The sequence below is a fragment of the Melospiza melodia genome, chromosome 30, assembly GCF_035770615.1.
Source record: "Melospiza melodia melodia isolate bMelMel2 chromosome 30, bMelMel2.pri, whole genome shotgun sequence".
Taxonomy (NCBI): domain Eukaryota; kingdom Metazoa; phylum Chordata; class Aves; order Passeriformes; family Passerellidae; genus Melospiza; species Melospiza melodia.
The window spans coordinates 3,964,615-3,977,343 of record NC_086223.1 but is presented as its reverse complement, the minus strand read 5'-3'; the positions used below and the strand labels follow the sequence as shown (position 1 = coordinate 3,977,343).

Genomic DNA, 12,729 nt, shown 5'->3' with positions numbered 1-12,729 from the left:
GCCCAAAAAAGAACCCATGTTAAAAGAGGATTAACCCTTAAAAGCAACAGCCTGTTGCACATTCATACAGCTCATACATGATGCATAAATTCCATTCAAACACAGGATTCTGTCTGGTCAGTGTCAACTTCTTCCTCTGAATCCTAACAAGAAGTTTTCTGATAAGAGAGCAATAAATTCTTTTTCTCTGAAAGATTCAGGTGTCCTGTGGCTGCTATCTTGCTGTGAGTCCTTTCTTTAAAAAAAGTATCCTACACAGCATTGTTTCTATTTTAACATTTTTTTATAACCTAAAACTATATTTAACACACTATTAAGAGAATTAATACACCATCACTTTCTAGCACAACACATATAATATTCACTTTTATATTTGTGGAAAGCCAATCATAAAATACCCTTTTTTCACACTGGGCCTCACTGGTCAGACTGGGGGGATGTGGGATGTTCCAGGTGGGACAGCCCCAGAGCTGGCGGTGAAAGGGAGCTGGAAATGGGTGGGTGATGTCCTTTCTACCTGCAGTGATGTGGTGAGGGGGTTCTAATTAGGGCAAGTGAAGGAAGAGCCTGGAGAGCAAAATATATCTGTTGATAAAGAGATTGTGGATTTAAAATGTGAGATCAAGGGGTTGGATCATCTTCTTCTTGCTCTTCAGTTCTGTTTTGAAGTAATTCCAATCCCCACAGCTACAAAACACTTATTAAATCAGAAAAGAACGCAGAAAGTTGTGAGTGCTGTACGTGTGAGCTTGATGCAGAGGGATGGGATGGGGCTGCACTGGGTGGGCCCTGAGGGGCTTTGATGCCCTGAGCAGCAGCTTCAAATGGCACTGAAGCTCCAGGAGTGTGTGAGAGTGGGACTGGGCATGTGGAAGAAATCCAGGGAAGGTTTTATGCCCTGGTTTCACCTGGGATTGAGTTAATTTCCTCCCCAGCAGCTGTTCCCAGGGCTGTGTTTGGGATTCAGTATGGGAGTAATGTTGATAACACGGTAATGTTGATAACACAGCAATGGTTTAAATTAAGGATTTTTCAGTCTGCCAGTGAGCAGAGGCTCAAGAAGCTGGCAGGGAACAGAGCCAGGACAGGTGACCTGAACTGACCAGAGAGATATTCCACACCACAGAGAGTCATTCTGAGTGTATAAAAACTGGGAATGATGGCCTGGGAGGGGTCAGAGGGTCCTAAACAACTGTACTGGCACCAGCACTTGTCTCTCTGGGGTTTTATGTCTCCCCCTCTCATTATTTTTTTTTAATTATTATTAGTTATATCTAACTTTTTTCAATTATTAAACTGTTCTTATCTCAGCCTCAAGTTTTACTTTCTCCCCCCCAATTCCCCCATCTCCTTGTGGAGGGCAGTGAGCTGAGATTTTTAGTTGCTGGCTGGGGTTACATCTGAGAGGGAAATGTTTTTAAAAAAACGAAACCAATGAGTATTTGAGCACTTAAAACCAGTGAAATGAGGGTAAGGTATGTGTAGAATAGAGGGGGAGATAATAAGTGATAAGAGATGATGATTGGGTGGGACAGAATTAATTTAGAAGGAAGATAATGTAAGTAACTACCAGAGGATGTTTGTACTTGGCCCAAAGCCTGCTCTGTGTCTGCCTCTCCCTGTTCACTCTTCCCCAGGTTAACCGTGGAATGTCTGAGCTCAAGGAGATGTGTTAAAAATCAACCTCCTCTAGAAGCCCTTGGTGACACTGCCCAGGGCTGGAATTCTCAGCTGGAGGAAGAAAACATCTGTTCCCAGGCCATAAAGGTGAAGGTGTTGGGGGTAAAGGGAAAAGCTCTGTCAGCTCCCTGCTCCTGCCTCACTTTCTCTCCATGGATGATGAGCCCTGCACCCCAGGGGAATCCTGGCATGGAGATTCCTGGCATGGAGATTTCCCAGTTCCCAGGGAAACCTGGCATGGAGCTTCTCCAGTGCAGGGAATTCTGGCATGGAGATTCCTGGCAGGGAGATTCCCTAGTCCAAGGGAATCCTGGCATGGAGCTTCTCCAGTGCAGGGAATCCTGGCAAGGAGTTCCCTGGCATGGAGATTGCCCAATCCCAGAAAATCCTGGTATGGAGATTCTGCAGTCCCAGGGAATTCTGGCATGGAGATTCCCCAATCCCAGGGAATCCTGGTATGGAATTCCCTAGCATGGAGATTTCTCAGTCCCAGGGAATCCTGGCATGGAGATTCCTGTCATGCAGATTCCTCAGTTCCAGAGAATCCTGGTATGGAGCTCCCTGGCATGGAGATTCCCCAATCCCAGGGAATCCTGGCATGGAGATTCCTGTCATGCAGATTCCCTAGATCCAGAGAATCCTGGTATGGAGTTCCCTGGCATGGAGATTCCCCAGTCCTAGGGAATCCTGGCATGGAGATTCCTGGCATGGAGATTCCCAAATCCCAGGGAATCCTGGCATGGAGATTGCCCAGTTCCAGGGAATTGTGGTATGGAGTTCCCTGGCATGGAGATTCCCCAGTCCCAGAGAATCCTGGCATGGAGATTCTCCAGTCCCAGGGAATCCGGGTATGGAATTCCCCAATCCCAGGGAATCCGGGTATGGAATTCCCTAGCATGGAGATTCTCCAGTCCCAGGGAATCTTGGCATGGAAATTCCTGCCATGGAGATTCTGCAGTCCCAGGGAATCCTGGCATGGAGATTGCCGAGTTCCAGGGAATTGTGGTATGGAGTTTCCTGGCATGGAGATTTCCCAGTCCCAGGGAATCCTGGCATGGAGATTCCTGGCATGGAGATTCCCCAGTCCTAGGGAATCCTGGCATGGATTTTCCCTCTTTCCCCTCAGCATTTCTCGGCTCCTGTTCCACTCCTCTTGGAAATCTTTGTGCCTTGGCTTAGGGAGGAAAAGGGCCAAGAGAAAGGAAGGGGAATCAGAGGGATCAGAGTCCTATCAACGTTCTGGAAAGGGGCAGCAGAAATTAAAGCCCAGCAGGATTGGAAATTATCCTGGAGTTGCAAATACAGGGCAGCCAGAGGCCTTGGCTGTGCTGGACACAGCAAAAGGGATTTGCTGCCTTGGGTCATTATGGGATGGCAGCATTGGGTGTGTAGGGATGGGGTCAGGAAAGTCCTGATGGAACAGGACATGGCAAGGACAGAGGTCAGCACAGAATGGCCAAGGAGAGGGCACTGTCACAGATATATTTTATCAAAAATCCTTTTGCTAGGAGTTTTTTCTCCTGAAAAGCTGAAAGGCCTCAGAAAGGAAATGTAAACAATGATTATCTGCTGCTGTGGAATGCAAGAGGTGCATCTGGGATTGGTCTCATCAAGAGCTTCCCATGCCAGCATTTATTGACTCCAAAGAAAAGCAGTTGCAGGCAATTGAAAACATTTTTATTTTAAATTGCTAACAAGAACCTTGACATAAGTTGACAGAACTTTAAAAGAATATTAATTTTGCACATTCAAGTCAACATGTATTATTTTCTACTAGTAGTATACAGATGGTGGAAATCCAGTTTTTAGGGGGAAATATGAAGGCATTAATCTCTTTCTATAAAAACATCATGTCTGGCATCTTAATTCTTTATGGTTGTATATTTAGATCCCATTTTGTACTTTGCATGTTTAGAAATAGACTGCTTGATCTGAACATTTTCAGTCCCAAACATGCATTTTTACTGATTTAAACCATTCCTACTCCCTTCCTCCCCCAAAGCAGAACAGGCACCTGAGAGCTCTCAAACACGTTTCAGGCATTAGAAAACTGCAAAACTTGAATGGAAACTGGAAAAAGCACCTCAATGTCCACTCTGTTTGGAGTTGTTTGTGATGCAAGGAATTTGCAGAGGATTTTCAGTTAAGGTCTGCCTGGGGAAGTTCCTCACAGACAGGAGACAAAGGTAAGGCCCAAGGTGACAAATGCAAGGTGATAAAGGCAAAGCTGAAGGTGTGAAGGTGCAAAAGTTGAGGTCAGGATGCTCTCAAAGCAGTCTCTGCAACTGACAAGAGTTTAAAACCCAGCCTGAATGCTTGTCATACCCTGAGTGGAGAAACTCAGACTCCAACAAAATAAAAACAAGATGTGGATGCATAGTAAAATACTTCTAAGTTTTCTTGTTACAAAAAACAGAGACTTGGCAATTATGATGTTTTTTCTGTTCACAGGGAGCCACCATGACCCAAGGTTGGGCTAGGAAGGTTTCAGTGTACATTTATCAGTCTATTTTTTTCAAAAACAGTAACAAAATTCACCAAATAAAGGTGAGGGTAACTTTTAAAACAAGTGGTTGGGGGAAACATCTGCCAACCAAGGACAGTTCCACATATTCAAATGTTACAAGAAATATATCAGGCAACAAAAGCCAGGTGTAGAGAGTCCTGCCATCAGGTCCAGAGCATGTCTGTTTTCTGCAGGAGCTCTTCTGTCCAAACCAGGGAGACATTTACTGCTGGGGCAAAACTACATTCCAAGGGGAGGAACTAATACTCCGAATTCTGCAAAGGACAAAATACAATTTTTGCATGAGATGGACAAAAATACAACAACTTCCCCCACTCCCCCAAGGGACAGTGGCCTCTGCAGGGGCTGCATTTGTCCCCTTGGCAACAAGGCTTGTCTAAAAGTGACATTTCAGTTTTGTTTGCCAGATTCAGCCCAACACTGTGAATATTCTGTCTCTGGATGTGCAGGAGCTGTGCCTGCAGTGCCCTGAGAACACCAGGTTTAGTTGCTCCCAGTGAGAACCAGGACAATCATTCCTCAAAGCTGTTGCTTTGCTGCTAAAAGCAAATAAAAATCTTTCATTTCAGCATTGGAGCTCCTTCTCTCCCTCTCCCAGATGGAATTTGGTATTTTTTTTCCCCCATTGGTGCTGGTTTAAGGACCCTGTTTGACTTCAGCTCTGACTTAGCTGAGCCTGACAGTGAACAGAGCACAAAGCAAAGGAATAATTTGGTTTAGGTGGAATTTGGTACTTTTTTCTCCCATTGGTGCTGGTTTAATGACCCAGTTTCACCTCAGCTCTGACTTAGCTGAGCCTGACAGTGAACAGAGCACAAAGCAAAGGAATAATTTGGTTTAAGTGAGGGGTGAAAGGGGATAATGGGGATGCTGTGTTTAGAGAGACAGAGCACACGTGGCCAGGAAACAGCTCTGCCTAAGCGGGGCCACAGGAATGGAGGAAGGAAACAGAGAGGATGCCTCAAAGGAAGGACACAGAGGATGATCCCAGCTGCAGATTCCCTCAGAAGCTGCTCCGTCCATGCAGGGGGAGGCACAAAGAGCTGTCCCAGGGATTCAGGAGCTCAGTACTCACAGGCCTGCAGACACACTGTATGGAAGGGTCTCAGGGGGCCGCATCCGGGAAGGCAACGAGTTGTTCTGCTCACTGATAGGGCTGGAATTGAGTGAATTTGGTTACTTCTGGCTCACATTTATGCATTTACTGCAGCAACGCCCTGGGGGATGGTGCTGTGCTATAGGAATGTGTCACCTTGTTGATGGAGTGACAAAAGTATCCTTTGTCTCCTTAAAAAGGAAAAAAAACCCAGAAGTTTCTCTCTTCAATGAGGTGAAAAAGACATTTCATAGGCCTGAGGGACTTCACCTCAAACTTAAGGATGGCCAAAAAATCCCACCTAAGCAATTCACTAGAAAAAGAAAAGAACAAAGGAACTAAATTGCTTTTGTGAGGTGTTTTACCAGCAGCAAGAATCTCTTGCACCTGGATTGTTTTTTCTCTGCAAAGAGTTTTGTTATTTTGCTTTTTATTAAACCCCTCTGTTTCCAACACTGCAACAGAAGCCATCCTGCTGATTTTATGCCTCCAAAGGTAGCTGAGCTATGTTGGGTGAGGAATAGACCTCCAAGAGCTTCTGAGGCCTGGCTTGAGGAGGCAACTATTACTCCGTGCCACCCTGCTGGTGGTGCTGAGAGCTGGATGTGCTCGGAGAACTCAAAGGTCTTGCAAGGAGTCTGACAGGTGGAACCAGGTCAGCCCCTATGGAAGAGCTCACACAGAACTCAGAGCTGCCAGGGGCAGGATTATTGCTGGATTGTAAATAAACCTATTAAATAAACCTGTTAAATAAACCTTAAAACACTTTGCCAGCCAGGGCAGCCCCTTCCTGTCCATCCTTGTTACCCCTGCCCCAAACTCTGACCACACTTTGGAAAGGGCACAAGGGGAGGATTCTGCTGACACAGGGCCCAACTCCAGCACATCTGCCAGGCCCCAAGAGGAAGGAGCTCACAAGGAATCTCCCAAGGACTCAAAGAGCAGCCTGCCACAGGCACACAGGAGCAGTATCAGTGCTCCTGAGGGTTTCCTGCTCTGCTCCAGGCCACGCTGAGCCAGCAGCAGGGCTCTACAGCAGCAAAGGCAGCCATTAAGGTGAGGCTGGGAGATGGCTGTAATATTTGTATAAACAAAACTGATGTAAAGAATCAAACTTCCATTCCCTACCTGCTCATGGCAGAGTTGATCACACCCCACACAAAAGTAGACTCAGATCCCTCCAGCAAGTCTGTGAAAGAGAGAGCAGATGTTGTGGCTCAGAACTAAGAAAGCCCAGAAACCACCATCAGATCAGTGGCTTAAATGGCTTCCCACTGCCAGAGGGCAGGGCTGGATGGGATATTGGGCAGGAATTGTTCCCTGGCAGGGTGGGGAGAGTGCCCAGAGAAGCTGTGACTGCCACTGGATCCCTGGAAGTGTCCAAGGTCAGGTTGGATGGGACTCAGAGCACTCTGGGCCAGTGGAAGGTGTCCCTGCCCATGGAATGAGATGAACTTTAAGGTGCCATCCAAGCCAAACCATTCAGGGATTCTGTGATCAGGAATATTTCTGTCATATTTTTACATGTTCAAGAGGGAGGAAAAGTTGACCTATGAGGAATGTTTCCATTGCTATCACCACACATAAGGCACAAAAGCTCTTATGGGAGGAAGGGATGCTTGGAAATCTCTTCCCATGCTCATTCTGGCAGGCATTTTGGATTGCTCTCTATACCAAGCCAAGCCTGCTGGGTTCAGAGATCCATGTTCACATGAATGATAAGCAAAGTGTCCTACAAGGCAGCCCTGAGTGCTCCTGGGCTCACACTGGCCAGGAAGAAGGCAGCACATGGGCAAATTCCTCACCTGTTTCCCAGTCTTCAGCACTTGGAGGTGCCTGCCATGTGCTCCCATTATTCAGCTGCTCCTGCGAGGACTCAGAGGATCGGCTCACTTCAGGAAAAGAGAGAAAACACAGTGACCAGCAGCCCTTAAATCCATTAAAATCCATTAAACACTTTGGCTAAACCTGTAAAACACCTCTGGGCTTAAGAGCAAGCAAATAGGTTGGGGACAGCTGAAATGCAGCAACTTCAAATTTGCTTTTTTAAATGAAAAAGAGAAGACTCTGCTCTCTGAAACTCAGAGCAGGAATTCTGCAGTGAAGAGGAAACCTCCTGACATGGATGCAGGCATCACTGCCTGTGCACCTCTACAGAAGACAGAAAACTGTAAGAAGAGCAGCCCATCCTTCTGGCCATTAATGCATCCCACTCTTCCTTCCAGAAGCATTTCCTGCACAGTTTTGGGTAAAACCTTTCCATTCAACAAGCCTGATAACAAAATACATGCAAAGCCTACCCAGAGCAGCTGCCATATTATCAAGAAACTGCCCAACAAAGCCAAGCAAATGAGATCAAGCTTCCCCAAAGCTGCTGTGTCACACAAAACTACAGACAACCATCTGCCTCCCACTTCTGGGTTGTTCCACCTCAGTCCCCAGGGTGTCTCTTACCCACATCTTGCTCCACAAAGGCTTTGTCATTGCACTTCATGATGTGCTTGCTGAGGTCAGCCTGAGGAACCAGGTGACGAGCGTTGAAGGGACATGTGGCCAATTTCTTTGCAATTTCAGGGTTGCTCTGGACAAGGGAAAACCAAAATTATGCCCCACATCTGTCAAATTCACTTACCTCTTGTTGATACATAAGAAAAAAAAAAAAGACTGGGATGTTTGTGGTGTTGCTTTGAAAAATACAAAAATGAACAAGAAATTGCAATGTATTGGTTAGACACTAAATACAAATGAAGATGAATTTTCTTCCATTCACAGAAACTGAGCCATCCTGACTGAAATAGAACAGGGCCTCAGCAAACTCCCTACAGAGCACCCTGGGGCAGTCCCTGCCATGGCAGGGGTGGCTTTCAGGTCCCTTCCAACCCAAACCATCCTGTGATTCCATGATTCTTAAACAGTTCTAGCCAAGAAATCCAACTTGCTCTGCTTGCAGTGTCCCTGTTTGGGTCAGGGCTGTGTTCTGCACAGAGCAATGGCAGACTGAGCTGGGTGGAAGTGTTAATTGGATTTTATGCATAAGGGATGCAAAGGAAACAACAAAGTTGTCCTAAGCAAGAGGGACAATCTCCACCCAGACCCTTGCCACTGCAAGTAACACTGTGGCATCTTCAGATGGACCAGTGACAATCCCCAAGCTGCTCTGCTAATTGCTAATTATTTAGACACTGGCTTTATCTGCTTGATGATCACTATCCCACCTCATCCTGAAAGTGGAAAAATGAACATGGCCTCCCTGTGAGCTGCTGGGAGAGACCAGAGTCTCCTCCCTGAACTACCCATGAAAGATCTGTCTCCTTCCAACAGAGCCAGACTGTGAATGGGTGAGTGTCACACACATCTTTTATGAAAAATCCTTTCTTTAGGATTTTTTCTCCTGAAAAGCCTCAGGATCAAAATGTAAACAATGGTTATCTGCTGCTGTGGGATGCAACAGGTGCATCTGGGATTGGTCTCATGTGGTTGTTTCTAATTAATGGTCAATCACAGTCAGCTGGCTCAGACTCTCTGTCCGAGCCACAAACCTTTGTTATCATTCTTCCTTTTTCTATTCTTAGCCAGCCTTCTGATGAAATCCTTTCTTCTATTCTTTTAGTATAGTTTTAATATAAAATATATCATAAAATAATAAATCAGCCTTCTGAAACATGGAGTCAGATCCTCATCTCTTCCCTCATCCTCAGACCCCTGTAAACACGGTCACAGGTGAATTCCTGTGTGCCTGGAGCTGTCACTAAACAAATCCTCAAGTTCTATGAAATAAAAGTTAAACAGGGCTACTTGTCAGGAAAAGCAGGAACACAGAGAAGCACAGAGTCACTCAGTCACTGCCTGCCCAGCTCACCTCCTTACACTTCACCAGGTGATAGGGAAACCTCCGTGCTCTGATCCAATGGTGTTTAACCAGGGGGCACTGGATTAACCTCTCTGGATCCAGCAAATCTGGGGGAACAGAGAACAGGGAGGAGCATCTGGTTAGGAAGATGAGAATCGCTCACACACTGGGGAAAACCCCACAGCACCACATCAGGGCTGTGGTCTGAGGGAGTTCAACTAGTTGCTCTTAGTTTGAAGCCATTCATTAAGGCAGGCACCTGCTTTGCATAACCAAATTAATTAAACATGAAGTTTTCATAACTGAGACATTATTTAAAACAGAGGAGAGTCAGCACCAGTGAGTGTAACAACTCTTTAGGTTACCTTATTAGGGAGGCACCCACCCTTACTCCAAGGGAAAGCCAGCAGCACTTCCCAGCTCTCCTGGAGGAGCATCAGTGGCATCATGGCACACCCACCAGCACCTAAACCAAATCCTTTTTCCATCAACAGCTTGTTTTGCTGGAGGCAGAATGTGAAGGAACTGAGTTACACTCTGGAGGCAGCAGTGTGTCTAACATGCCACATGAGACTCTGAATGAAGCTTTTAATCATGTAATTATTTAGGAGCTGAGGCGTTACTGAAGCAGCAAAAACACTGAGGAACAAACATTGAATGTGAAGCAGCATGAATCCGTGCATACATAATTGTCTACAACATACATTAAAATATAAATATTAATAAATATGGATATTCTCAGTGAGGGAGAGAGGCAGCCAGGAGGAGACACAAGGCCCCAGTACTGCCTGTGGGGTACACACCAAGCAGCCTGGGCTGCTCCCATCCTTTCTGCTCTGCAGGGGCTTTCAGCACATTCAGGACTGGATTATGCAGGAGCCAACCCAGCTCTAGGCACTGGCTGCTGCTGCCTCTGCCCTCCTCTCACACACGTGGCTCCATCAGGTCCCAGGCTGGCAGCTGTAAAAATGCTGTTCCAGGAGTCCCAACGAACAGAATTCAGGCTAAGAGGAACATGAAAAAAGAAGGGACAGACAGGATCCTTGTCTCCACCTGGGCTGTGCAGTGCTGCTGCCTCTGAGCACCTCCCACCTCAAGAGACAACTCGGGGGAATTTGCATTGGCTCAGCTGCCCCTGGAAGAGCAATCACAAGTGGCTTTGTTACTGAAAACGTGAAAAATTTAACACTAGCACTGTTATTTCAGTATGAGAAAGCAGCATTAATTTTTTTTAGCACTGGCTGCGTGGGGGATGCTCCTCCCAACATCCCCTCCTCCCCTCTGAGGAGGGTTTCTTCTCCTTGAATGCATTCCAACTATGTGGTCAGGCCAAGATACACCCTTTATCAGGCACACAGTCTGTATTCTCCCGGCTAACATACCCACTAGTGCATGTAAATCACCGATATATGTAAATACAGGATTAAGCACTGTCTGTTTAAGGAATTCACAAGGCCAAACACTACTTGTTAAGAGATTTTTCCAACCGCTTTTCCCTCTGAACTGGCGCCACGCAAGACCAAATGCGTTGCCAGTGAAGGGAAAGGGGACAGAGACAAGCAGCAGAGGAAGAGCAGAGCCCGGAGCAGCTCAGGCAGTCAAGCAGCCGCAATTTATACACGGCTGAAACCACCAAAGGCACCACAACAATGCCACGTGCAGGGCGAACCTTGTACCTGACACTGCATTGAAACGGATGCCAAAACCGCCTGCAGCGGCTGAGCCGGGAGACACGGGGGGGAAGCCACGCTCGAACCAAACAAAACAAAGTCGCTTTATTCAGTTAAATCCTGCACCCGGTGGGGCGACCTGGGCTGGAATCAGCGGGAGAGAGCCTGCCCGGCTCAGGCACTGGGCATGGGGACGGACCGGGGCAAAGAGGGGACAAACCCGGCTCGGGGTGCGGGACAAACCCGGCCCCAGGGGGAACAGACCCCAGTGGCGCCGCTGTGGTCCCGACCATGCCCGCACCGACGGGCACTTTCCCCGTCCCTCCCCAACCAAGCCTCGAGCCTCACCGAAGTCCTCCTCAAGCTCCATGGCGGGGCCGGGCTGGGTCCGCTCTGCGTCCGGACGAAGCGTGGAGCCGGCTGTGGGGGCCGGGACTGCCTCAAGGCCGGCTGCGGGGGCGGTGTGGAGCCGGCTGTGGGCCAAGTCCTCCTCGGGATTGGTTGTAGGGTCGGCTGTGGATCCGAGTGCGCCTGGGGGTCGGCTGTGGATCCGAGTTCACCTCGGGGTTGGTTGTGGGGTTCGGCTGTGGATCCCAATCCGACTCGGGGTCGGTTGTGGATCCGAATCCGACTCGGGGTTGGTTGTGGGGTTCGGCGGTGGATCCGAGTCCGCCTCGGGGTCGGTTGTGGGGTCGCCTGTGGGGCCGGGCCGCTCTCGCACTTCCCGCCCAGTCGCGGTTGCCGGGGCAACGCCGCGTGCGCGGCGCCGTCGAGGGCGGCCGGGCCTGGAGCCCTGCTGGGCCCCGAGCCCGGGCCGGGACCCTGGAACTTTGGAGATACCCCTTGAATACCTTTTAATTACATCAGCCTGTTGCATGTTCATAAACAATTATGCAGAGTAAACTTTTCCCTCAAACTAGTCTACGTGTTCCAATTATTGTTTAGCTTGGCTGTTCCTTGTATTCACTTTTTCAGATCGTGTGTGTTTTTGGGTGCTGTTTTTAGTCCTTTTTTATCATCACCTCCAGTTGCTGGGCCTTGGTCCACTCTGTCTTCAGACAGTGAGTGCTGATAGTTGGCAGATCTGTACAGGTGTCCTCATCCTGTGTTCATTGAGTGTTACCCCATCCAATTTTAACACAAGCACACTGATATCAGCTATTTCATTACTATGTCTAAGCTTCTTTAACAACAGAAATAAAACTTATATCTTTATAACAAAGTTACTTAACACCACATGTATAAAATCCATTTTAATATTTGTAAAAAGCCAATATTGTAATATGTATCTATAACACAGGGTTGTCTGGTGGCAACAACACAGAGGGGAGAAGAGAGGATTAAAGGGAGGACAAAAAGTCACACATCAAAAAAACTTTAAACGTTAGCAAAGTTTCTTTTAAGACATAATATCCATTCCTCATCTGCAAGAGCTAATCACCACACCACATAAGACAAATTATTTTGGCTGGAATGGAGTTGATTCTGTCTGTGATTGCCCAGTAGCTGGCACAGTGCTGTGCTTTGACTTTAGCATGGGAAGAACACTGATAATGTTGCCCACAAAAATTGCATTGATTACCTGGTGCACTATTACAAGCCAATAATTACACACTCGAGGGAAATATCAGTCATTTATGTCAGAGTGGCACAAGCCTGGGTGCTCAGTGGACTTCCACAATGCCAAATATTAAAATTTTTACTGCTTGTACATTTTAGCAAACAAAGGAGAGTGGTCGTTCATTGGCTACATGTAACACAGCTCTTTTATTAATTAGTATTCTATCTTCTGTTGGCTAATGAATCTCTCATTTCTCATGCTATTTAGTCCATATGCTCAGTCCTTTTCTTCTGGGTCAGTGGTCTGTGTGTTGGTGGCTGTGATCTGCCCCTGCTGGAATTATCT

At 47.2% G+C, this 12,729-nt stretch overlaps 1 protein-coding gene across 1 annotated transcript; it reads right to left on the bottom strand.

Annotated features, from left to right (window-relative positions):
- Positions 1-3,335: 3,335 nt before the first annotated feature.
- On the bottom strand, positions 3,336-11,536 carry LOC134430847 (gametocyte-specific factor 1-like). The gene is made up of 7 exons (XM_063178721.1): positions 11,172-11,536; positions 9,163-9,260; positions 7,758-7,884; positions 7,109-7,195; positions 6,432-6,492; positions 5,283-5,363; positions 3,336-4,461 (listed from the first exon to the last, which is right to left on the bottom strand). The coding sequence occupies exons 1-7, from the start codon at positions 11,191-11,193 to the stop codon at positions 4,410-4,412; spliced, it is 528 nt and encodes a 175-aa protein (XP_063034791.1). The 5' UTR covers positions 11,194-11,536; the 3' UTR covers positions 3,336-4,409.
- Between the last annotated feature and the right edge of the window lie 1,193 nt (positions 11,537-12,729).